General features: G+C 43.2%; 2 protein-coding genes across 2 annotated transcripts; one reads left to right on the top strand and one right to left on the bottom strand.

Annotated features, from left to right (window-relative positions):
* Positions 1-115: 115 nt before the first annotated feature.
* LOC115182040 (run domain Beclin-1-interacting and cysteine-rich domain-containing protein) lies at positions 116-7,604 on the top strand (the record flags this gene model as incomplete). Its single annotated transcript, XM_029743678.1, is given in 6 exon segments — positions 116-180; positions 323-561; positions 947-1,008; positions 3,109-3,262; positions 3,632-3,725; positions 6,910-7,604. Coding segments are annotated over 6 exon segments (763 nt in total), but the record flags the coding sequence as incomplete, so codon positions are not given.
* Positions 7,605-11,666: 4,062 nt separating this feature from the next.
* Positions 11,667-20,649, bottom strand: LOC115182041 (5-hydroxytryptamine receptor 3A-like). The gene is made up of 4 exons (XM_029743679.1): positions 20,465-20,649; positions 20,061-20,271; positions 13,429-13,737; positions 11,667-11,890 (listed from the first exon to the last, which is right to left on the bottom strand). The coding sequence occupies exons 1-4, from the start codon at positions 20,582-20,584 to the stop codon at positions 11,667-11,669; spliced, it is 864 nt and encodes a 287-aa protein (XP_029599539.1). The 5' UTR covers positions 20,585-20,649.
* Positions 20,650-27,500: the final 6,851 nt, after the last annotated feature.

Below are 27,500 nucleotides of genomic sequence, written 5' to 3'. Positions count from 1 at the left end.
CTCTCTCTCTCTCTCGCTGCCTCTGCGTCTCTCGCGCGCTGCCTCTCTCTGTTAGTTTGTCTCTAGTTCTTTCTTCCTCTCTCTCTCACTAACCCTCCCCTTTTCTCTCTATCAGGAGGAAGATCGTCGTGGCCAAACAAAACTACCGCTGTGCAGGCTGCGGGACTCGCATAGACCCAGGTACAAACCACATTGAAGATACCCGCTGCCATAGCACAACCACCCATGTTATCCCTATCCCATGGTGGCCATTTTGTGTCAAATCTCCCCCCCTGCCTCACTCACATTAAAACTCTTAACCCCCCCCCCCCCCATCGGACAGACTACATCAAGCGAATGCGCTACTGTGAGTACCTGGGCCGCTACTTCTGCCAGTGTTGCCATGAGAACGCCCAGGCGGTTGTGCCTGGCCGTGTGCTGAGGAAGTGGGACTTCAGCAAGTACTATGTCAGCAACTTTGCCCGGGACCTGCTGAGCAAGATATCAGGAGACCCCCTGTTCAACCCCAACGACATCAACAGTGGCCTCTACAAGAAAACCAAAGCCCTGGAGACTGTCCGGGTGAGAGGACTTGATTTTGTTATACTTGCCTTGTTAGTTTAATGCTGGTTGGTTTAATGCTGGTTGGTTTAATGCTGGTTGGTTTAATGCTGGTTGGTTTAATGCTGGTTGGTTTAATGCTGGTTGGTTTAATGCTGGTTGGTTTAATGCTGGTTGGTTTAATGCTGGTTGGTTTAATGCTGGTTGGTTTAATGCTGGTTGGTTTAATGCTGGTTGGTTTAATGCTGGTTAGTTGAATGCTGGTTGGTTTAATGCTCATCTTTATTTTAGGTTTGGTTAGTTCCTTTACTTCAGTTTACTGTAACTCACCTGTACTAGAAGGAAAACGCGTTATGAGTTTGAAATGTGTTCTGTGAACTAAGTACATTTTCCTAATATTCTTCAGGTTTTGAGGGTCCAACTATTCCACATGAAAAACCTCTTCAAGACCTGCCGCCTAGCTAGAGAGTAAGTTGTATTTGTATTTATTATGGATCCCCTTTAGCTGCTGCCAAGGCAAAATTAAGGCAATTTATACCATTTTAAAAACATTACAATACATTCACAGATTTCACAACACACTGTGTGCCCTCAGACCCCTACTCCACCACTACCACATATCTACAGTACTAAATCCATGTGTATGTATAGTGCGTATGTTATCGTGTGTGTGTGTGTGTGTGTGTGTGTGTGTGTGTGTGTGTGTGTGTGTGTATACATGTGTCTGTGCCAATGTTTGTGTTGTTTCACAGTCCCCACTGTTCCATAAGGTGCATTTTTTAATGTTTTTTTTTAAATCTAATTTTACTGCTTGAGTCAGTTACTTGATGTGGAATAGAGTTCTATGTAGTCATGGCTCTATGTAGTACTGTGTACCTCCCATAGTCTGTTCTGGACTTGGGGACTGTGAAGAGATGTCTTATGGGGTATGCATGGGTGTCTTAGCTGTGTGCCAGTAGTTCAGACAGCTCAGTGCATTCAACAGGTCAATACCTCTCATAAATACAAGTAGTGATGTCAATCTCTCTTCCACTTTGAGCCAGGAGAGATTGACATGCATATTATTAATATTAGCTCCCTGTGTACGTCCAAGGGCCAGCCGTGCTGCCCTGTTCTGAGCCAATTGCAATTTTCCTAAATCCTTTTTTGTGGCACCTGACCACATGACTGAACAGTAGTCGAGGTGCGACAAAACTAGGGCCTGTAGGACCTGCCTCGTTGATAGTGTTGTTAAGAAGGCAGAGCATCACTTTATTATAGACAGACTTCTCCCCATCTTAGCTACTACTGTATCAATATGTTTTGACCATGACAGTTTACAATCTAGTGTTACTCCAAGCAGTTTAGTCATCTCAACTTGCTCAATTTCTACAATATTTATTACAATATTTAGTTGAGATTTAGGGTTTAGTGAATGTTTTGTTTCAAATACAATGCTTTTCGTTTTAGAAATATTTAGAGCTAACTTATTCCTCGCCACCCACTCTGAAACTAACTGCAGCTCTTTGTTAAGTGTTGCAGTCATTTCAGTTGCTGTAGTAGCTGACGTGTGTAGTGTTGAATCATCCGCATACATAGACACACAGGCTTTTTATACTCAGTGCCAGTGGCAGGTCATTAGTAAAGATTGAAAAAAGTAAGGTGCCTAGACACCTGCCCTGGGGAATTCCTGATTCTATCTGGATTTTGTTGGAGAGGATTCCATTAAAGAACACCCTCTGTGTTCTGTTAGACAGGTAACTCTTTATCCACAATATAGCAGGGGGTGTAAAGCCATAACACATACGTTTTTCCAGCAGCAGACTATAATCGATAATGTCTAACAAAACAGACCCCACAATCTTTTTATCTTTTTTATAAATTTCTCTCAGCCATCATGTCATTTGTGTAAGTGCTGTGCTTGTTGAATGTCCTTCCCTATAAGCGTGCTGAAAGTCTGCTGTCAATTTGTTTACTGTAAAATAGCATTGTTACTGTTACCAACTAAGGGTTGGTAACAGGCTGATCGGTCGGCTATTTGAGCCGGTAAAGGGGGCTTTACTATTCTTAGATACAGGAATGACTTTAGCTTCCCTCCAGGCCTGAGGGCACACGCTCTCTCTAGTAGGTTTAAATTGAAGATGTGGCAATATCGTCCGCTATTATCCTCAGTAATTTTCCATCTAGATTATCAGACCCCGGTGGCTTGTCATTGCTAATAGACAACAGTACTTTTTTTTTTTCACCTCTTCCACACTGACTTTACGGAATTCAAAAGTACAATTATTGTCTTTCATAATTCGGTCAGATATACTTGGATGTGTAGTGTCAGCGTTTGTTGCTGGCATGTCATCCCTAAGTTTGTTTATCTTGCCAATGGAAAAAGTCATTAAAGTAGTTGTGTGTGTCCTGCAATAACTGGTATTGTTGGTATGAGACGGTCCATTCCATTGACATGTCTCCTAGTAGTATTCCTGTGCTACTGCTCTGAGATGACTCTGTCTGCACTGGCAGGTAAAGTATTCCAGCTATGGATGGTATTGTTGGTATGAGTTCCCCTGACGTGTGTCCCTGCGTTTGACCCCACAGCGTGCTGGACCAGTTTGACAGCCTCCCTGGTCACCTGTCTGAGGACCTGCACCTCTTCTCCCTCAGCGACCTCAACGCTGTGCGCAACGGAGACCTGGCCCCCCGGCTACGAGAGCTTCTGAAATTGGGTTCTGCGCATGTGGCTGGCTGTGTGGTGAGAATGCTTATCATGCACCAGATACTCTTGTTGTCACTGTAGTTAACTCTCAGATACACTAATAGAGATACATTGTTGATTTTGATATGAGGATGTACATTTTGTATTGTCTTTCTACTCTATCCTAGTTAAATACAATAACATATTTGAGTAGCATGACTGGTCTTCATCAATCCAGTGTGATTGTGAACTAACATTCTGAAGTTGTCGTTCTATAAGACTGTTTGCGTCGTGTGTTCCAGTGGTCTTGTGGGTGTTCTAATGTGACATTTTCAAAGTAAAAAAGAAAAAGTTTTATTCTCAGTGTTTGGCTCTTGCCCTCAATGTCTCAATTTTCCCCTCTATCCCCGTCTTTGTCTCCCACAGTTGTGTCAGGCCAAGGGCTTTGTGTGTGAGTTCTGCGGCAACGACAAAGACATCATCTTCCCCTTCCAGTTGAACAAGTGCACGTGCTGCGAAGGTGAGCCCCCCCTGCTGGTGGGAGGACTGGGTGTCCCACGGGCCCCCTCTCCCTTCCTCTCCCCCTCCTGGAGAAATTGGAAGTTCCGCAGGCTGGCCAGGGCCCTGTCCCAAGACAAGAGAGAGGGAGAGGGAGGAGAGGAAGAGGGGGAGGAAGAGAGTGAGGCAAGGGAAGATGAGGAGAAATGGACTGGAGAGAGAGAAAAGGAAAGGAGGAGAACAGAAGGGGAGACGAGGAGGTTATTCACAGCGTTCCAACATAGAACTCTGGCCAAGGCCTTTTGGAATAAAGAAAAGGAGGAAGATGAGGAGGAGCTAGAAGGAGGGCAAGAAGGAGATGGGGAAGGCGAAACCCAGACAGGGAAAGGAATGGAGGAGGAAGGAAAGTTTGTAACTGAGGAGGTTGAGAACAGAGAAAAGGAGGTCAGGGAAGACAGCGAGGGAAGTGCAGAAGGACACGTGAAGAAAGAGAAGGGCAATTTATTTAAGGCCCTCGGTGTCAGCAAACTAACTAACACTTTCTCCAAGGACAAAGGATCCAGGGAAAGAGAGAAAGAGAAACAGGGGGATGCGGAAGGGACAGAGAAGGAAGAGAGGAGAGGACTCTGGAAAGTCCCAGGGGTTGGGAGGCTAGCGAAAGCCTTCTCAAAAGGGGAAGTAGAGAGGAAAAAGGAGAAAGGAGAGCTAGAGGAATTAGACAAGTGTGACAGTAAAGGGAAATTCTTTAAAAAAGATTGTTCAGAAAAAGGAGAAAGTGAGGTACAGGAGAGTAACAGCAGCGTAGTAGTGGAAGGAAAGGATGGACGGTTCACAGTGAAACCTCCGGTTTTGGGCCTTAGGATGCTCAACGTTTTCTCCAGAGACCCCAGAAAGAAACAAGGGAGGAAGATGAGTGATGAAACAGAGAGAATGGAAGAGCAGGAGACCCCATCTAACTGGAGATCGAGCAAAACACGCAAAGCCAGGAGGATAACGATCAGTAGGGGGGAGAGGACGGGGGAGAGGACGGGGGAGGAGGGGGAGAGAGAAAAGAACCGGGGGGAGAGGACGGGGGAGACGGAGGAGGAGAGAAGTAGAGGGGGAGGAACAGAGCAATAGATGGAGGGCGATGACCAAGGCTCTCTAGCCAAGCCTAACGGAAGAGAAGTCAGATAGAGGATGGAGGGAGGAGTGTGAGGAGGGGAGGGAAAGCAGCTTTTCATTGCCCTCTCCTTGGAAAACATAGATGACTTCTAAACAGAAAGAAATTCCCTCTCTTGAGTATTGGGAAGGATGAAGAGAATAGCAGAAAAGGTTTTGTTACAATCAATCCCATATCAGTTGCTGTATTCCAAATCAACCCCTGTGGCTTACTGGTCAATTTGGAATTAAGAAAATATCTTCAATTCCAAAAGACATGATTGAGAGATGCAGAATGTAGCACATTGACTTGTACTAGCTGTAATGGAAACGCATGTGGCCCAAGTTGAATTGGTATGGAAATGTGTAACTTAGGATATTTGTTTACTTGAATATCAATTCAAATTGGCATTCACAGCCTAGAATTTAAACTTCCTCGTTAATTTCAATGTTGATCACTTTTTGCGTGGAATTCTTTTGCGTTTCTGTATATGTGGTGGATTGAGTTTTCTTCACTATGGTGGTGGTGGTGGTGGTGGTTGGTTGAACTGGTTTTCCTCGCTATGGTGTTTGGTTGGACTGGTTTTTATGGTGCAGGGTGGTTGGTTGGACTGGTTTTTATGGTGCAGGGTGGCACTACTGGTGGAAGATAGTTGTAGGATGTTCTGACATCCTTGGTTGTGGTTGCCACGGTTGTTTGATCTTGTTGTCTGGCCTCTTCTTGGTGTCTCACTGAGCTCTGGCCTCTCCTTGGTGTCTCACTGAGCTCTGGCCTCTCCTTGGTGTCTCACTGAGCTCTGGCCTCTCCTTGGTGCCTCACTGAGCTCTGGCCTCTCCTTGGTGCCTCACTGAGCTCTGGCCTCTCCTTGGTGCCTCACTGAGCTCTGGCCTCTCCTTGGTGCCTCACTGAGCTCTGGCCTCTCCTTGGTGCCTCACTGAGCTCTGGCCTCTCCTTGGTGCCTCACTGAGCTCTGGCCTCTACTCAGTATGGCTGTGAAAGGTCAATAGGTCCTACTGGCCTCACCTTCTGATGTACAGAATGTGCTAGAGGTAATGCCAGATAAAAACAATGTTAACTGAGTGTTTTAGGCTACAGTGTTTGTTAGCTGTGTTCATCAATTTCAAATGTGACATGGCATAATTATCAAAATAGTTGCTATTGCTGCCTGCTATTGCTGTCTGCTATTGATGTCTGCCCTGTCTGAAAAGTGATTTAGTATTGGAAAATAGTTATTTGTGTGTTATTTAAGTACAGAGACGGGTTTATATTGTGAAGCGCGAGGAATAGAGATATGTGTGTGTAATGGAGGAGGCTGAACTGGAGTGAGAGAAAGTATTGTTGTTCTTTCCATGTGTGACTGGCTGTCCACCATTTATTATTTAAGCATCAACTTCTCTGTTTGAATGTCAAATAAACACATTTGTGAATTTGTTTCTTTTTGTCATTTCATTATCCTGGGAACAATATATTCATTAGAAATATGGTTTAAAAATGTGTACCTTTCGAAGCTTCCACACAGGTGTTTCCTGAAATGGTTCAGGCACACAGTCTGAGCTTTAGAAGCTGTGTCTCTGCCTCTATTGAGGATAGGCTTCTCATTGCGGTCATGTCTGAACTGGTTTGAGTGGTGAACTGACTCTTGACAAGTTTCTGTGTTTTACCACTCCTCTGTCCCACCTTCTGCCTTACCACCAGCTTTACCTCTTATTTTATAGTCTTGTCACCCCTCCCCCTCGCTTCAGAGACTATCATTGGCTCTTCTGCCGTGACATCATAACACCTCAGTCCTCTTCCCATTGTGAGCTATGTTGTCAAACCGGTTATTAGCGTTTTTCCGAACACTCCCCCATGTTTGCTTAGTTGGTCAACAGGGGAGTTGTGAGGTGGAACAGCGAATAAGGACGTTGTCCATATATGTCCTGGTGTTCTTCCTCTACACATCCACAAGACAATGTCTTTTTTTTAAACGGGACCCCACCCATTTGGTGTGTCTATCTCTTACATAGTGTTTCAGTGTGCTAGTTGTTTTTTCACTGATATCTTTCTTTTGTGTTTTGTCTTTCAGAGTGCAAGGCGTGTTTCCACAGCAAATGTTTTCAGGCAGGCAAGGAGTGCCCGCGGTGCCAGCGCTTGGCAGAGCGGCGGGAGAGGATGGCACGCAAGAACATGGAGGAGCAGGAGGATAAGGAGGAGGACGAGGGAGGCGGGAGCTAGGACGACGAACTGAGAAACGAGGGAGCTGGCAAAGAAAGAAGAAAAACCAAGAGCACAACATGACAATGATTGTAGTGACCTTATTCTTTCAACTCCTCCCTCCATTCATCCCTCTTTCCCCTGAAAGTGCAGCTTCTGGATAGTGGATGAGCTCTGATGGTTTGGATTCTTGCTTTTGTTTTTTTGAATGTCTTGCCAATATGCTAAATGGCATATTATATTAACATATTGACTGCTTTTATGGTTTTCTGCTCTGATTGCAGATATCCATCGTATGATGTAGTCCTGCCATTTATGTAAACAAGTGATAATTTTAAATAGAACAAGGAAGGTAAAAGTACTGAAATCAACCACAACAAATGAAAAAATAATCCCTTTAATAGAAGTGCGTTTTACTCCAACCCATTTCAGGCTATTTTAGCCAAGTGCCTCCGTGACCAAAGTTCTTCTACTGGCAGAGCTGGTGCACCATTGGTCGTCCTAGAGGAGTTGGAATGACAGGTCTTTGGAGGGAGTCTTTCAGTCAGTGTTGCACAGAGTTACAAATATTTTTAAGATGAGGCAGCGTGTTTGTCCTGCTTTGTGTGCGAGGGATGTGTGCATCTACAAAAAGTGTGTGTGAGAGGTGGGGGTGTGGGTGGGTGGGTGTGTGTGTGTGAGAGGTGGGTGGGTGTGTGTATGTGTGAGGGGTGGGTGTGTGTGTGTGTGTGTGAAAGGTGGGTGGGTGTGTGTGTGTGTGTGAGAGGTGGGTGGGTGTGTGTGTGTGTGAAAGGTGGGTGGGTGGGTGTGTGTGTGAAAGGTGGGTGGGTGTGTGTGTGTGAGGGGTGGGTGTGTGTGTGTGTGTGTGAAAGGTGGGTGTGTGTGTGGTGTGTGTGTGTGTGTGTGTGTGAGGGGTGGGTGTGGGTGGGTGTGTGTGTGTGTGTGAGAGGTGGGTGGGTGTGTGTGTATGAGAGAGGTGGGTGTGTGTGTGTGTGTGAAAGGTGGGTGGGTGTGTGTGTGTGTGAGAGGTGGGTGGGTGTGTGTGTGTGTGAGAGGTGGGTGGGTGTGTGTGTGAGAGGTGGGTGGGTGTGTGGGTGTGTGTGTGAAAGGTGGGTGGGTGTGTGTGTGTGTGAGAGGTGGGTGGGTGTGTGTGTGTGAGAGGTGGGTGGGTGTGTGTGTGTGTGAGAGGTGGGTGGGTGTGTGTGTGTGTGAGAGGTGGGTGGGTGTGTGTGTGTGAGAGAGGTGGGTAGGTGGGGTGGTGGGTGTGTGTGGGTGAGAGGTGGGTGTGTCTACCTGCTGAAAAGGTTTAGCACCAGCCTAATTGGACACTTAATATTTCAGTTTTTGTGTCAAATATGAAGTGTGTTTTTGTTGTTGATTTATTCAATTGAATTGCACTGGTCTGTCGGGTTGGGGGGGTGGCAAGGGCGTTGGTGATGTTTCTCACACAAAGAATATAGGGCTTGACAGGTTATAATGTACCTTCCTCACTTCAGCCTCGTACGACCATCCTGATCTTGTTGCTACATGGATTCAACTTGGGTCTTTTGGGCTGAGGTCCAATATTCCAAAATGGCTTTACTAGCTTTCATGGTTTTGCTGTATTCAGAGGGCCTTGTGGGTTTTGCTGTATTCAGAGGGCCTTGTGGGTTTTGCTGTATTCAGAGGGCCTTGTGGGTTTTGCTGTATTCAGAGGGCCTTGTGGGTTTTGCTGTATTCAGAGGGCCTTGTGGGTTTTGCTGTATTCAGAGGGCCTTGTGGGTTTCACCATTTTAATGTTTATGATGACTGATGGAAAGAAGATATGGAACGGTGTTAGATTTGTACCAAAACTCAATTTGGTTTTCTGGTGGTCGCTCTGGTTAGCGATGTTGTGTCTGGGGATTGTGCTCATTCACCAGACGATTGGTAATACACAACATGTTGCTCTGGTTTTCCTGACCGATTAAGCATCTGACTAAGAAGCTTTAAGGATGGAGAATTTCCATTAGACTTTCTGTGTCTGGGGAAACTAGCCCATTACATAACACGACTGCATATATACAGACTGGCATGCCGCTGTAAAAAAAAAACTCCATCAAAACAGCATAGTGTTGGCCCTCATAAGACTCATAATTCAATGTTCCCTTCCCGACAGATCTACGTGTATGGTCTATTGCCAACCAGGGGAGTATAACCTTATTCATCTAACATTTTAACAAGCCTGCTTTAAATAGAAACGCTATTAATATAATCGTCGCCCGGAAGGCGTCTGGGCCTGTGTTCAGTCCCCCTCCGTCCATATAGTAGTATCCATTATGATCTGAAAGGCAAAACTTATCCTAGATCAGCACTCCTACTCCGAGACACATTGTGAATACGAGCCCTGATCTCCAGTTGATTTTACTGATGGCCTCTCCGATCCAAGCAGACACCCGTCCTTATTAAATATAACACTGATTTTTCTGATGGCCTCCCCGATCCAAGCAGACACCCGTCCTTATTAAATATAACACTGATTTTTTTTTGTTTTACGTGTAGGGTGCTGTGGAGCTTTAAGTAAACTACTGGAAGAAAATGCTATTGTTTGTGTTTTATGTAATGTTATATAATTCGAATATTATGATGACAATAAAAGACTGGTCAGACTGTTTTCTCCTGGTGTCATTACTGGTTCCTGGTGTCATTACTGGTTCCTGGTGTCGTTGCTGGTTCCTGGTGTCATTACTGGTTCCTGGTGTCATTACTGGTTCCTGGTGTCATTACTGGTTCCTGGTGTCGTTCCTGGTGTCGTTCCTTGTGTCGTTGCTGGTTCCTGGTGTCGTTGCTGGTTCCTGGTGTCGTTGCTGGTTCCTGGTGTCGTTGCTGGTTCCTGGTGTCATTACTGGTTCCTGGTGTCGTTCCTGGTGTCGTTCCTTGTGTCATTACTGGTTCCTGGTGTCATTACTGGTTCCTGGTGTCGTTGCTGGTTCCTGGTGTCATTACTGGTTCCTGGTGTCATTACTGGTTCCTGGTGTCATTACTGGTTCCTGGTGTCGTTCCTGGTGTCGTTCCTTGTGTCGTTGCTGGTTCCTGGTGTCGTTGCTGGTTCCTGGTGTCGTTGCTGGTTCCTGGTGTCGTTGCTGGTTCCTGGGGGATTGTGGGATGGGTGGTTTGTACGGTAGCCCTTAGGGCAAAGTAGCTTTGGGTTACATCCCAATCTTGTTTCTCCGGAAGAGTGCACGTGTTCACTTCCCTCCATGGAATTTAGAAGAATTGACTGGTTTATGGAAACTCCCTCTAGCGTGTTCCTTACACCAATCTAATGCTTTAAAACTTGGGAGTAGTGAACGAGAGAACACATGAGGAGGAAGGAGAGATTATTGGGACGTAACCATGGCTTGATGTTTTTCTGCCAGAAGACACAGAATCTTACATTTAGACATAGGAGTTCAATGAAGCGAATGGAGTCAAGTAGAAGGCAAGATGATTAGGAGGTGAATTTATAGCCGTTTTCCATTTTATTTTACAGCATCGCAGGCTGTTAGCAGGCTTAAGTGTTAATTGAGCCCTGTGGGTAATAAGGACTGGCATAGTAAGGGCTGGTGTGTGTACACACACACACGGAACACAGCTCTAACAGAGTACTTTAGTTATAGTTCATGTAAAATGTGTATTCAGACCTCAGGGCTTCTAAACCTTCAGACCTCAGGGCTTCTAAACCTTCAGACCTCAGGGCTTCTAAACCTTCAGACCTCAGGGCTTCTAAACCTTCAGACCTCAGGGCTTCTAAACCTTCAGACCTCAGGGCTTCTAAACCTTCAGACCTCAGGGCTTCTAAACCTTCAGACCTCAGGGCTTCTAAACCTTCAGACCTCAGGGCTTCTAAACCTTCAGACCTCAGGGTTTCTAAACCTTCAGACCTCAGGGCTTCTAAACCTTCAGACCTTAGGGCTTCTAAACCTTCAGACCTTAGGGCTTCTAAACCTTCTGACCTCAGGGCTTCTAAACCTTCAGTGGGGTGTTATTCTTGGTGAACATGGTATCGTTTCACAAAAATGTCCACAGGCATTTAGTATATCAGATAAATAACGTGTAGTAAACCTACATGGACTGTAGGGGCGGCAGGCAGGTAGCCTAGCGGTTAGAGGGGGGAGGCAGGTAGCCTAGCGGTTAGAGGGGGGAGGCAGGTAGCCTAGCGGTTAGAGGGGGGAGGCAGGTAGCCTAGCGGTTAGAGGGGGGAGGCAGGTAGCCTAGCGGTTAGAGTGTTGGGCCAGTAACTGAAAGATTGTTAGATCGAATCCCCGAGCTGACAAGGTAAAGTTCTGTCGTTTATGCCCCTGAACAAGGCAGTTAACCCACTGTTCCTAGGCCGTCCATTGTAAATAAGAATTTGTTCTTAACTGACTTGCCTAGTTAAATAAAGGTTAAACAAATATTTAAATTACGTTGGGTGCAAAACTCGAATTTTCCATAAAATTAAAACTACATTTCCCAAAAAATTCTGAGCCTTATGGTACATTGGTCTCGCTCATTTCTACCCCCTTTCTTTCTTCTTTCTCTGGGTGCATTTGTTTTAGCCCACTGCACGAGGTGATCTGAGATTTCCCTTTCAGACCAATGGAATGGGCAAGCTAAAACAAATGCACCCTTTTGGTTTCTCCAAGTCTCTCATTGGTTGATCCAGATGCACCACATACAGATAATGACCATGGCGTAGCAGGAGATGAGGAGGAGGTAGATACGGAAGAGCAAGAAGTCCAGTACGTAGCCTACGTGGCACCACTGCTCCTGCAGCACACCCTCCTTCTGCATCGACGTTAGGTGGGCACGCAAGTCACTCAGGTCCTGGCAGATCTGACGCAACTCAGGCACAGAGGACACCACCCCAGGACCTAAAAACAACAAAGTGATGAGCATAGATGTTTAGCCTATAGTGCTGAAACACTGCTATTGGTCAGCAAGACTGGATGCTCAACACGCAGTTGATCATATTTGAGCAAGTAAATGTTCACAATAACAGCATATTACCTACAAGGGGTGTTAAGCTTTCTGATAATATGCTGTTTTGTTATATGGCAGGGATTGGGTCAGTCCCTGGTAACCCAGTCAATTTAAATTACGGAAATGATTTAAATTGTAAAGTTTTTAAATTGACTTGAAGGTTGAAATGGAAATGATCCCGAACTATTACTTTATAACAGTTTCATGTCTGCTAATCAAATCTACCCGAAATGAGCCCAGATTATTTTACAGTTTCATGTCTGTGAATCAAATCTACCCGAAATTAGCCCAGATTATTTAAACTTCTTAAGGCTAGGGGGCAGCATTCAGAAGTTCGGATGACTGACATGCCCAAATTAAACTGCCTGTTACTCAGGCCCAGAAACGAGGATATGCATGTTATTGGTAGCATTGGATAGAAAACACTCTGTCGTTTCTAAAACTGTTAAAATAATGTCTGTAAGTATAACAGAACTGATATGGCAGGCGAAGACCCGAGGAGAATCCATCCGGAACATTTTTTTTTTTGAGGTCACAGGCCATTCAAATGCTTGTCTATGGGATATTCAAAGGAATTCCTCCCAGATTGCAGTTCCTATGGCTTCCACTAGATATCAACAGTCGTTAGAAAGGGTTTCAGGCTTGTTTTTTTAAATATGAGTTAGCAGTTGTAGTTTTTCAAGGTGGCTCTCATTTGGACTGTAGTCTTGTGGCGCACGTGGATGAGGGCGCGGGCTTCGTTATTTATCTCCGGTATTGAACATACAATTTAAGACAGAATGTAGTATCGTTTATTTACATATTAGGGTACCTGAGGATTGATTAGAAATGTTGTTGGACTTGTTTGGACGAAGTTTATTGGTAACTTTTCGGATTCCTTTGTCTGCATGTTGAACGAGTGGAACGGGTGGATTACTGAATCAAACACGCCAACTAAACCAACTTTTTGGGGATATAAAGAAGGACTATATCAAACAAAACAACCATTTGTTGTGTAGCTGGGATCCTTGGGATTGCAAACAGAGGAAGATCTTCAAAGGTAAGTGATTTATTTTATCGCTATTTGGGATTTTGTGACACCTGTGCTGGTTTGGAAAAGTATTTTGGTGTGGGGCGCTGTCCTCAGATAATCACATGTTATGCTTTCGCCGTAAAGCCTTTTTGAAATCTGACAACGCGGTTGGATTAACAAGAAGTTAAGCTTTTAAACGATGTAAGACACTTGTATTTTCATGAATGTTTAATATTCCAATTTTGTCATTTTAATTTGGCGCACTCCAGCTTCAAGGGATGTTGTCGATTTTGATCCCGGTAACGGGATCCGTGCGCTACAGTTTAATGTCTGTTAGTCAAATCTACCTGAAATGAGCCCAGATTATTTAACAGTTTCATGTCTGCTTATCAAATCTACCCGTGAATGGCTCCTCACCAATGGTGCTTGTAGTGTGCTGGGCAGGGATGTGCACAGGGGTGGCTGGTGCAAGGACCCAGGGAGGGCTTGTGGGGTTTGGTCTGTCTGCCTTGTCATCCTGGGTGGATCCTCTGGAGGCCGAGGGTCGAACAAGCTCCTCGGGCCACTGGTAGCAGATCATACGGGCGATGTGCTTCAGGATGAACACACGGACCCAGTGGGGCACCTCGCGATACTTCTTGGAGTTGGAATGGAGCACGTTAGTGATGATGACTGTCTCCAACAGGCTGATGACCATGAGAGCCAGACACACTGAAAAGTAAATTCCTGAGAGGGGAGGATAGCAGGGACACTACAGGGTTAGGTGGGTTAAATTCCCTTCCAATTCAGGAGATGAGATTAATTGAGATGTGCCATTTATTTTCAGAGGACTTCGGTTCACTCCCAGAAGTACCTGAATTGCAATGGAATTGACCCCAATTAGTAGGGAGGGACACCACAGGAGGTTAGTGGCACCTTAATTGGGGAGGATGGGCTTGTGGTAATGGCTGGAGTGGAATAAATGGAATGGTAGCCAAAACATGGTTTCCAGGTGTTTGATGTCATTCCATTGACTCCGTTCCAGCCGTTATTATGAGCCGTCCTCCCCTCAACAGCCTCCAGTGAGGGACACAGTGTTTTGTTTATTTTGTTGCTCCGTGTCTAACCCACAACACTTATCCTAGACCTCAGTGCTCCGTATCTAACCCACAACACTTATCATAGACCTCATTGCTCCGTATCTAACCCACAACACTTATCATAGACCTCAGTGCTCCATATCTAACCCACAACACTTATCCTAGACCTCAGTGCTCCGTATCTAACCCACAACACTTATCATAGACCTCAGTGCTCCATATCTAACCCACAACACTTATCATAGACCTCAGTGCTCCATATCTAACCCAAACACTTATCCTAGACCTCAGTGCTCCGTATCTAACCCACAACACTTATCATAGACCTCAGTGCTCCATATCTAACCCACAACACTTATCCTAGACCTCAGTGCTCCGTATCTAACCCACAACACTTATCCTAGACCTCAGTGCTCCGTATCTAACCCACAACACTTATCATAGACCTCAGTGCTCCGTATCTAACCCACAACACTTATCCTAGACCTCAGTGCTTCATATCTAACCCACAACACTTATCCTAGACCTCAGTGCTCCGTATCTAACCCACAACACTTATCATAGACCTCAGTGCTCCATATCTAACCCACAACACTTATCCTAGACCTCAGTGCGCCGTATCTAACCCACAACACTTATCATAGACCTCAGTGCTCCATATCTAACCCACAACACTTATCCTAGACCTCAGTGCTCCGTATCTAACCCACAACACTTATCCTAGACCTCAGTGCTCCATATCTAACCCACAACACTTATCCTAGACCTCAGTGCTCCGTATCTAACCCACAACACTTATCCTAGACCTCAGTGCTCCGTATCTAACCCACAACACTTATCCTAGACCTCAGTGCTTCGTATCTAACCCACAACACTTATCCTAGACCTCAGTGCTCCGTATCTAACCCACAACACTTATCCTAGACCTCAGTGCTCCGTATCTAACCCACAACACTTATCCTAGACCTCAGTGCTTCGTATCTAACCCACAACACTTATCCTAGACCTCAGTGCTCCGTATCTAACCCACAACACTTATCCTAGACCTCAGTGCTCCGTATCTAACCCACAACACTTATCCTAGACCTCAGTGCTCCATATCTAACCCACAACACTTATCCTAGACCTCAGTGCTCCGTATCTAACCCACAACACTTATCATAGACCTCAGTGCTCCATATCTAACCCACAACACTTATCCTAGACCTCAGTGCGCCGTATCTAACCCACAACACTTATCATAGACCTCAGTGCTCCGTATCTAACCCACAACACTTATCCTAGACCTCAGTGCTCCGTATCTAACCCACCACACTTATCCTAGACCTCAGTGCTCCGTGTCTAACAGGTAGACCAGGGGCCGTTTCACAGCGTATCCACAAAGCGTCTCGAAGTATACATTTGGTCGTAAGTGCTGATAATAGAGACATTATACCCCTACTGTAGAAAAGGCCGTACTACTCCTCTCCTCTCTACCTAACTTCCCCTCACAGTCCCGTTAGTTTGGCTGCTCAGCCTACCTTAGTTATTCCTCACCCATTATAGCCCTGCCATTCCCAACCAATCAGAGAGCTTGGAAATGTGCATCTGGACACGAACACCCGCCTATTCAGGTCAGAGTGTTATCGTTGTCGGAATGGAGAAGATGCACATTTCTGAAGACGTTTTTATTGTCAACAGTAACACCAATGTCTGAATGTTGTGCATCGAAATGTAAGTTGCAGGAGGGTTTTATTGGGGTTTTTACATGCTGTGTAATAATAAGTAATTACCACTAATTACTTCCTGTTACTCTGATAGCATTTAGACATATATTCTACTGTTATGGTTGTTACTATTCTTTAATGTTAAGAGTTGCCAATGCTGCTTTACGAAATAGTTTAGCATATGTACGTATTATTCTGTACTGTCATCAGTGTTATTGTTGCATTGGTTGCACAAATACTTTTGCAGAAGTTGAATTGATGCATTGGTAAACATAGTATTTTTGCATGCACACGCTACCGCAGCGTTTTCCATAGGGGCCTTATTAAGGTGTTTTATTAAGCTGCCATGGGCGAGCTTCTAGAGTCATCCCAGACGGTTCTTGGAGCTTGCTCATGAACAGAGTAATTTGCGACTCTGTGGCGCCAGGGCAGATCTGATAAGATCTCAGCCTGGCAGATTCTCACACAAGGCTGGAGAGAGATGGTGCCATAAATCTTGATCCTTTGTCAATACAAGTAATTTGTTTCTCTCTCCAAGAGGTGAATGTTTAAGTTTATGTTTATATTGATGCTGTGTTTGTAGCCATTTATAGACATGTTGTAAGTGTAATGCCATTTGTCATTTATTCATGTAACTATTTCATCCTTCCACAAGAGATCCCGACACAAATCTAGGGTTGCTACCCAAGCCGGCTGGTAGTTCAGTCTTATTGTTCTGTATCTATGGATGCAACCCCGTCGTTCGTTCTAAATGTTCCATTGAGTCCCATAGGACGGTGCACAATTGGCCCAACGTTTGTCTGGGTTAGGGGTGGGTTTGGCCAGTGGGGCTTTACTTGGCTCATTGCGCTCTAGCGACTCCTTGTGGTGGGCTGGGTGCGTGCGGGCTGACCCCAGTTCACATTTGAACGGTGTTTCCTCCGACACATTGGTGCGGCTGGCTTCCGGGTTAAGCTGGCGGGTGTTAAAACTTCTTAGGGATAGCCCCCTTTTTTTCAATTTTCGCTTAAAATGACATTCCCAAATCTAACTGCCTGTAGCTCAGGCCCTGAAGCAAGGATATGCATATTCTTGGTACCATTTGATAGGAAACACTTTGAAGTTTTTGGAAATGTGAATTGAATGTAGGAGAATATAACACAATAGTTCTGGTAGAAGAAAATAGAAAAGGCATGTTGTCTCACAAGGTTAGCAGCTACATTTTGCGATCGTTACAGGGTTTCCCCGTAAAGCCCAGCTAATTGGCTATCTAGCTAGCTTTGTTTGACCTCGATTGGTGCTTATTTGACAAAGTTAGAGTCGATCAAGTGAAGACCGCCGGCGTGCCATGAAAGCGTCGCTCTCTGACCAAATTTGGTGTCCTGTAGGATATACTACACCCCTAATGATATAGTGAAGTCTGGTTACGCTCTAGGATCTCTGAGGAATACATACGAATGTGATTTGTCTGGCTGAAACAACGTTTAGGGTTAGATTTTCACAGATTCCTTTCTTTGCAAATTGAACGAGTGGAAATACAAAAGCGATCGTGCATGATATATGGACCTTTTTAGGATATGAAAAAGGATTTTATCTAACAAAACGACACCTCATGTTATCTCTGGGACCCTTTGGAGGATAAATCAGAGCAAGATTTCAGAATGTAAGTACACATTTCACCTTCAGAGGTGCATTTATCAAACCTATCGCGGAGAAAAAAGTCTTTTGTTGTTAGGAGCTCTCCTCAAACAATAGCATGGCATTTTTCCGCAGTAATAGCTACTTTAAATTGGACAGTGCAGTTATATTAACAAGAATTTTAGTTTTCAGCCGATATAAGACACTTATATGTGTCGACATTTGTTGTTTCTCTAAAATCTGTGATCGTGACACAAGGCGTTGTATGATTTACAACTGTCTGTTGAGCAGGTCATGTTTCAGAGGACGCCTTTGCCTCCAGAGCCCATTGGGGAGTTGCAGCAATGAGACAATATTGAAAATTGGGGAGAAAAAGGGGGTAAACATTTTTTTTAATAAATAGCCTGGCTGGGTTGATGAGTCAGTGGAATGCGCAGTCAGATGGAACAAAGTAAACAGGCATTTTAACGTAATAGATTTATCCGGTGGTAACTTGTCGAATAGACACTGGCTGGAATGCGGTTTTAACCAATCAGCATTCAGGTTTAGACCGCCTGTTGTATAAATATGTATACTTATATTGGGTGAGGGTATTCACAGCCAACCACTCAGAAGGGTGAGGGCATACCAGCCAACTGTTTTTACATGGTCCTTCTAGCTGGATTTAGTGACCAACAGTTTTTTTTACATGGTGCATAATTTCTCCGGATTTAGCTACCAATAGTTTTTACATGGTCCATCAAGCCGGATTTAGTGACCAACATTTTGTTTTACATGGTCCGTCACTTCTCCAGATTTAACGATCAATATTTTTTTACACCTACTCTTATGGGTTAAAACAAAAGCTATGCATGAAACCTATTTAGTCAGAAGAGTTCCACCTAGTCGACAGATATTTAGGATACCTCATGAGCTGTCCAGACCAGTTAATACTTGATTATAGAATGAGCCAGTGGTTGCTGCGCCATAGACAGGCAATTGCTTTGGAGTTGTTGAAAGAATGCATTGATATTGCTATATGATCAATCCATAAATAACTTACAATACAACGATTTCACAAGGCCTAATTTACATTATTTGCCTAAATACTTATAACCACGAGGCTAATAAATAATCAAATATTTGTCTTTCGATTATTTCATTAACCTATATCATGTTATTTCAAGTTTCCCGTTGGAGCGCATTCCAAAGCGATTTAGAGTTGTTGAACGGGAGTGATAAGTGTTTTGATTAACGGTAGTTTAATATGATCACAATTCTGTTGTTTGGGGCATGCATATAAATTGGGCTATTGAAACATCTAGGGCCTATGTGTTGGTGAAAATTATAGACCTTTCAAACATTTTATGCAACATTGTCGAGAAGTTACTTGATGCCTATTGTGCCAAAGCGATTTAGAGTTATTTAACCAATTCTGATATTTTGAATAGTGCGATAGAATCATACAGCATGATTCCAGTTGAACGCGGATTTTTTTATAATCTTACCGTTGTATCAATACACTCGTCACTCGATCCCGTTTAACAAGGTTATGCATGCCAACATATTAGGCAAGAATTAAGAGTAGGCAAAAGTATCTTGTCAGTGAAATGTGTAAGTATCAAACGTTTTATCATTGCAACATTAAATGTTCACGTTGGTTCAGCGCGCTGAAAACCTCTATGGTCCACTAACACATGACCAGCAGTGATTTAAAAAAAACTAAAGGTATTTGAGTGTTTACCAGCATTTGTAACTTGAGTATGATAATTGTCTGTATAAAACAGTTAATCTGATATACAAATAGTTGCTTGATGTATGTTTTTCAGTTTCTTGAAATACACTGCTCAAAAAAATAAAGGGAACACTTAAACAACACAATGTAACTCCAAGTCAATCACACTTCTGTGAAATCAAACTGTCCACTTAGGAAGCAACACTGATTGACAGTGTGTCAGCAGTTCCTGCAAGAGGAAGGCATTGATGCTATGGACTGGCCCACCCGTTCCCCAGACCTGAATCCAATTGAGCACATCTGGGACATCATGTCTCGCTCCATCCACCAACGCCACATTGCACCACAGACTGTCCAGGAGTTGGCGGATGCTTTAGTCCAGGTCTGGGAGGAGATCCCTCAGGAGACCATTCGTCACCTCATCAGGAGCATGCCCAGGCGTTGTAGGGAGGTCATACAGGCACGTGGAGGCCACACACACTACTGAGCCTCATTTTGACTTGTTTTAAGGACATTACATCAAAGTTGGATCAGCCTGTAGTGTGGTTTTCCACTTTAATTTTGAGTGTGACTCCAAATCCAGACCTCCATGGGTTGATAAATTGGATTTCCATTGATTATTTTTGTGTGATTTTGTTGTCAGCACATTCAACTATGTAAAGAAAAAGTATTTAATAAGATTATTTTATTCATTCAGATCTAGGATGTGTTATTTTAGTGTTCCCTTTATTTTTTTGAGCAGTATACTTTGCAAATGTAACTTCTTTCAATGTGAAAACTGAAATGGTGAATTCATTCCTTTTACATTTTAGCATACGCACGTATCCAGAGAAACTTACAATACTGAGTGCATACATTTTTGTACTGGTCCCCTGTGGGAATCGAACCCACAACCCTAGCACCTTTGTGTGCACTTATTAACAGGACACTGACCTATGAGGGGGGTGCCGTTGGCAGTGCTGGGCAGCAGGTCGTTCATGATGAGCAGGAAGACGGTGTAGCCCAAAATAAGGGTCATCTTGAAGGAGGCGCGGTCCACGCTGTGAGGGGGCAGGTAGAAGGAGAGGATGTCGATGAGCATGAGGAAGGAACTGGGGATGAGCAGGTTGACCACGTAAAGCACTGGCCTGCGCTTTATCACCACCTGGTGGGGAGTTGAAGCAAGTACAGCAGATATATTAGGAGCCATATTGGAAAGCAGAGAAACAGCAGATACAGTGAGAATTTTTTATGTACCACAACCTCTATTGGTGCTTATAGAAAACTTGTATCCCTGTCTTAGCGGGTCTCTCTCTCCTTCCCCCCTCTCCCCATCTCCCTGTCTATCTCTCTCTCACCCAGAAAGTGATGATGTCCCATTCGTCAATGCCAAACTTCAGGACAGATGCCTTTCCATTGATGGTGACCAGCTCCCACTCCCCGCTGGCCTCCAGGTACTGTTTCGAGTTCCCCGACATCTCCTCAAAGGACAGGGCTGGATTTAACCGCACATCCTTTACTAATGGGGAGAGAGGGGAGGGGGGGACCATTCCATTTCCATTTCCAAAGTACGCGTTTGGCAATATGTATATTGTTACATTGCGCCAAAAAAGATAATTGAGAAAGAGAGAAAAGAGTTTAGCTCGATATTAGTAACTGGGGGGGTATATTTTAGGATATTAGTAGCTGGGGGTATATTTTAGTATATTAGTAGCTGGGGGGTATATTTTAGGATATTAGTAGCTGGGGGTATATTTTAGGATATTAGTAGCTGGGGGGTATATTTTAGGATATTAGTAGCTGGGGGGTATATTTTAGGATATTAGTAGCTGGGGGGTATATTTTAGGATATTAGTAGCTGGGGGGTATATTTTAGGATATTAGTAGCTGAGGGGGTATATTTTAGGATATTAGTAGCTGAGGGGTATATTTTAGTATATTAGTAGCTGGGGGGTATATTAGTAGCTGGGGGGGTATATTTTAGTATATTAGTAGCTGGGGGGTATATTTTAGGATATTAGTAGCTGGGGGGTATATTTTAGGATATTAGTAGCTGAGGGGGTATATTTTAGGATATTAGTAGCTGGGGGGGTATATTTTAGGATATTAGTAGCTGGGGGGTATATTAGTAGCTGGGGGGGTATATTTTAGGATATTAGTAGCTGGGGGGTATATTTTAGGATATTAGTAGCTGGGGGGTATATTTTAGGATATTAGTAGCTGAGGGGGTATATTTTAGTATATTAGTAGCTGAGGGGGTATATTTTAGGATATTAGTAGCTGAGGGGGTATATTTTAGGATATTAGTAGCTGAGGGGGTATATTTTAGGATATTAGTAGCTGAGGGGGTATATTTTAGTATATTAGTAGCTGGGGGGTATATTAGTAGCTGGGGGGGTATATTTTAGTATATTAGTAGCTGGGGGGTATATTTTAGGATATTAGTAGCTGGGGGGTATATTTTAGGATATTAGTAGCTGGGGGGGTATATTTTAGGATATTAGTAGCTGGGGGGGTATATTTTAGGATATTAGTAGCTGGGGGGTATATTAGTAGCTGGGGGGGTATATTTTAGTATATTAGTAGCTGGGGGGTATATTTTAGGATATTAGTAGCTGGGGGGTATATTTTAGGATATTAGTAGCTGAGGGGGTATATTTTAGTATATTAGTAGCTGGGGGGTATATTTTAGGATATTAGTAGCTGGGGGGTATTATAGGATATTAGTAGCTGAGGGGGTATATTTTAGTATATTAGTAGCTGGGGGGTATATTTTAGGATATTAGTAGCTGGGGGGTATTATAGGATATTAGTAGCTGAGGGGGTATATTTTAGTAGATTAGTAGCTGGGGGGTATATTTTAGGATATTAGTAGCTGGGGGGTATTATAGGATATTAGTAGCTGAGGGGGTATATTTTAGTATATTAGTAGCTGGGGGGTTTATTTTAGGATATTAGCAGCTGGGGGGATATTAGTAGCTGGGGGGTATAATTTAGGATATTAGTAGCTGGGGGGTATATTTTAGGATATTAGCAGCTGGGGGGTATATTAGTAGCTGGGGGGTATATTATAGGATATTAGTAGCTGGGGGGTATATTATAGGATATTAATAGCTGGGGGGTATATTTAAGGATATTAGCAGCTGGGGGGATATTAGTAGCTGGGGTGTATATTATTGGATATTAGTAGCTGGTGTGTATAATTTAGGATATTAGTAGCTGGGGGGTATATTATTGGATATTAGTAGCTGCGGGGTATATTATTGGATATTAGTAGCTGGGGGGTATATTATTGGATATTAGCAGCTGGGGGGATATTAGTAGCTGGGGGGTATTTTAGGATATTAGCAGCTGGGTGGTATATTATAGGACATTAGTAGCTGGGGGGTATATTATAGGATATTAGTAGCTGGGGGGGTATATTTTAGTATATTAGTAGCTGGGGGGTATGTTTTAGGATATTAGTAGCTGGGGGGTATTATAGGATATTAGTAGCTGAGGGGGTATATTTTAGTATATTAGTAGCTGGGGGGTATATTTTAGGATATTAGTAGCTGGGGGGTATTATAGGATATTAGTAGCTGAGGGGGTATATTTTAGTATATTAGTAGCTGGGGGGTATATTTTAGGATATTAGCAGCTGGGGGTATATTAGTAGCTGGGGGGTATATTATAGGATATTAGTAGCTGGGGGGTATATTATAGGATATTAATAGCTGGGGGGTATATTTAAGGATATTAGCAGCTGGGGGGATATTAGTAGCTGGGGGGGTATATTATAGGATATTAGTAGCTGGGGGGTATATTATAGGATATTAGTAGCTGGGGGGGGGGGTATATTTTAGGATATTAGTAGCTGGGGGTATATTATAGGATATTAGTAGCTGGGGGGATATATTTTAGGATATTAGTAACTGGGGGGGGGGGGTATATTTTAAGATATTAGCAGCTAGGGGGATATTAGTAGCTGGGGGGTATATTATAGGATATTAGTAGCTGGGGGGTATATTATAGGATATTAGTAGCTGGGGGGTATATTATAGGATATTAGTAGCTGGGGGGATATATTTTAGGATATTAGTAACTGGGGGGGGGGGTATATTTTAAGATATTAGCAGCTGGGGGGATATTAGTAGCTGGGGGGTATATTATAGGATATTAGTAGCTGGGGAGTATATTATTGGATATTAGTAGCTGGGGTGTATATTATTGGATATTAGTAGCTGGTGTGTATAATTTAGGATATTAGTAGCTGGGGGGGTATATTATTGGATATTAGTAGCTGCGGGGTATATTATAGGATATTATTAGCTGGGGGGTATATTATAGGATATTAGTAGCTGGGGGGTATATTAGTAGCTGGGAGGGTATATTATAGGATATTAGTAGCTGGGGGGTATATTTAAGGATATTAGCAGCTGGGGGGATATTAGTAGCTGGGGGGTATTTTATAGGATATTAGTAGCTGGGGGGTTATATTATAGGATATTAGTAGCTGGGGGGTATATTATAGGATATTAGCAGCTGGGGGGGTATATTTTAGGATATTAGTAGCTGGGGGTATATTATAGGATATTAGTAGCTGGGGGGTATTATAGGATATTAGTAGCTGGGGGGTTATATTATAGGATATTTGTAGCTGGGGGATATTAGTAGCTGGGGGTAAATTTTAGAATATTAGTAGCTGGGGGTATATTTTAGCATATTAGTAGCTGGGGGTATATTTTAGGAGATTAGTAAATGGGGGGTTATATTATAGGATATTAGTAGCTGGGGGGGTATTATAGGATATTAGTAGCTGGGGGGGTATATTATAGGATATTAGTAGCTGGGGGGGTATATTTTAGGATATTAGTAGCTGGGGGGATATTAGTAGCTGGGGGTAAATTTTAGGATATTAGTAGCTGGGGCGGGGGGTATATTATAGTATATTAGTAGCTGGGGGGGTATATTATAGGATATTAGTAGCTGGGGGGTATATTATAGGATATTAGTAGCTGGGGGTATATTATAGGATATTAGTCGCGGGGGGGGGGTATTTTATAGGATATTAGCAGCTGGGGGGAGTATATTATAGGATATTAGTAGCTGGGGGGGTATATTATAGGATATTAGTAGCTGGGGGGATATATTTTAGGATATTAGTAACTGGGGGGGGGTATATTTTAAGATATTAGCAGCTGGAGGGATATTAGTAGCTGGGGGGTATATTATAGGATATTAGTAGCTGGGGAGTATATTATTGGATATTAGTAGCTGGGGTGTATATTATTGGATATTAGTAGCTGGTGTGTATAATTTAGGATATTAGTAGCTGGGGGGTATATTATTGGATATTAGTAGCTGCGGGGAATATTATTGGATATTAGTAGCTGGGGGGTATATTATTGGATATTAGCAGCTGGGGGGATATTAGTAGCTGGGGGGTATTTTAGGATATTAGCAGCTGGGTGGTATATTATAGGAAATTAGTAGCTGGGGGGTATATTATAGGATATTAGTAGCTGGGGGAGTATATTTTGGGCTATTAGTAGCTGGGGGGTATATTATAGGATATTAGCAGCTGGGGGGTATATTAGTAGCTGGGAGGGTATATTATAGGATATTAGTAGCTGGGGGTATATTTAAGGATATTAGCAGCTGGGGGGATATTAGTAGCTGGGGGGGTATTTTATAGGATATTAGTAGCTGGGGGGGGGTATTATAGGATATTAGTAGCTGGGGGGTTATATTATAGGATTTTTGTAGCTGGGGGATATTAGTAGCTGGGGGTAAATTTTAGAATATTAGTAGCTGGGGGTATATTTTAGGATATTAGTAGCTGGGGGTATATTTTAGGAGATTAGTAGCTGGGGGGTTATATTATAGGATATTAGTAGCTGGGGGGGTATTATAGGATATTAGTAGCTGGGGGGGGTATATTATAGGATATTAGTAGCTGGGGGGGGTGTATTTTAGGATATTAGTAGCTGGGGGGATATTAGTAGCTGGGGGTAAATTTTAGGATATTAGTAGCTGGGCGGGGGGTATATTATAGTATATTAGTAGCTGGGGGGGTATATTATAGGACATTAGTAACTGGGGGGTATATTATAGGATATTAGTAGCTGGGGGGGTATATGTTAGGCTATTAGTAGCTGGGGGTATATTAAAGGATATTAGCAGCAGGGGGGTATATTAGTAGCTGGGAGGGCATATTATAGGATATTAGTAGCTGGGGGTATATTTAAGGATATTAGCAGCTGGGGGGATATTAGTAGCTGGGGGGGTATTTTATAGGATATTAGTTGCTGGGGGGGGTATATTTTAGGATATTAGTAGCTGGGGGGTATATTATAGGATATTAGTAGCTGGGGGGTATTATAGGATATTAGTAGCTGGGGGGGTATTATAGGATATTAGTAGCTTGGGGGGGGTATATTATAGGATATTAGTAGCTGGGGGGGTATATTTTAGGATATTAGTAGCTGGGGGGATATTAGTAGCTGGGGGTAAATTTTAGGATATTAGTAGCTGGGCAGGGGGTATATTATAGTATATTAGTAGCTGGGGGGGTATATTATAGGATATTAGTAGCTGGGGGGTATATTATAGGATATTAGTAGCTGGGGGGTATATTATAGGATATTAGTCGCGGGGGGGGGTATTTTATAGGATATTAGCAGCTGGGGGGAGTATATTATAGGATATTAGTAGCTGGGGGGTATATTATAGGATATTAGTAGCTGGGGGGGATATATTTTAGGATATTAGTAACTGGGGGGGTATATTTTAAGATATTAGCTGCTGGAGGGATATTACTAGCTGGGGGGTATATTATAGGATATTAGTAGCTGGGGAGTATATTATTGGATATTAGTAGCTGGGGTGTATATTATTGGATATTAGTAGCTGGTGTGTATAATTTAGGATATTAGTAGCTGGGGGGTATATTATAGGATATTAGCAGCTGGGGGGGTATATTTTAGGATATTAGTAGCTGGGGGTATATTATAGGATATTAGTAGCTGGGGGGGTATTATAGGATATTAGTAGCTGGGGGTTATATTATAGGATATTTGTAGCTGGGGATATTAGTAGCTGGGGGTAAATTTTAGAATATTAGTAGCTGGGGGTATATTTTAGCATATTAGTAGCTGGGGGTATATTTTAGGAGATTAGTAGCTGGGGGGTTATATTATAGGATATTAGTAGCTGGGGGGGTATTATAGGATATTAGTAGCTGGGGGGGTATATTATAGGATATTAGTAGCTGGGGGGGTATATTTTAGGATATTAGTAGCTGGGGGGATATTAGTAGCTGGGGGTAAATTTTAGGATATTAGTAGCTGGGCGGGGGGTATATTATAGTATATTAGTAGCTGGGGGGGTATATTATAGGATATTAGTAGCTGGGGGGTATATTATAGGATATTAGTAGCTGGGGGGTATATTATAGGATATTAGTCGCGGGGGGGGGGGGGTATTTTATAGGATATTAGCAGCTGGGGGGAGTATATTATAGGATATTAGTAGCTGGGGGGGTATATTATAGGATATTAGTAGCTGGGGGGGATATATTTTAGGATATTAGTAACTGGGGGGGGGGGGGTATATTTTAAGATATTAGCAGCTGGAGGGATATTAGTAGCTGGGGGTATATTATAGGATATTAGTAGCTGGGGAGTATATTATTGGATATTAGTAGCTGGGGTGTATATTATTGGATATTAGTAGCTGGTGTGTATAATTTAGGATATTAGTAGCTGGGGGGTATATTATTGGAAATTATTAGCTGCGGGGAATATTATTGGATATTAGTAGCTGGGGGGTATATTATTGGATATTAGCAGCTGGGGGGATATTAGTAGCTGGGGGGTATTTTAGGATATTAGCAGCTGGGTGGTATATTATAGGACATTAGTAGCTGGGGGGTATATTATAGGATATTAGTAGCTGGGGGAGTATATTTTGGGCTATTAGTAGCTGGGGGGTATATTTAGGATAGTTAGCAGCTGGGGGGTATATTAGTAGCTGGGAGGGTATATTATAGGATATTAGTAGCTTGGGGGATATTAGTAAAGGATATTAGCAGCTGGGGGGATGATAGTAGCTGGGGGTATTTTATAGGGATATTAGGAGCTGGGGGGGGGGTATTATAGGATATTAGTAGCTGGGGGGTTATATTATAGGATTTTTGTAGCTGGGGGGATATTAGTAGCTGGGGGTAAATTTAGAATATTAGTAGCTGGGGGTATATTTTAGGAGATTAGTAGCTGGGGGGTTATATTATAGGATATTAGTAGCTGGGGGTATATTTTAGGAGATTAGTAGCTGGGGGGTTATATTATAGTATATTAGTAGCTGGGGGGTACTGGCTGGGTATTTAGGATATTAGTGCTGGGGGGGTATATT

The sequence above is a fragment of the Salmo trutta genome, unplaced genomic scaffold (assembly GCF_901001165.1).
Source record: "Salmo trutta unplaced genomic scaffold, fSalTru1.1, whole genome shotgun sequence".
Classification (NCBI taxonomy): domain Eukaryota; kingdom Metazoa; phylum Chordata; class Actinopteri; order Salmoniformes; family Salmonidae; genus Salmo; species Salmo trutta.
Note: the sequence above shows the minus strand (reverse complement) of the source record. Positions and strands in the feature narration are given on the sequence as shown.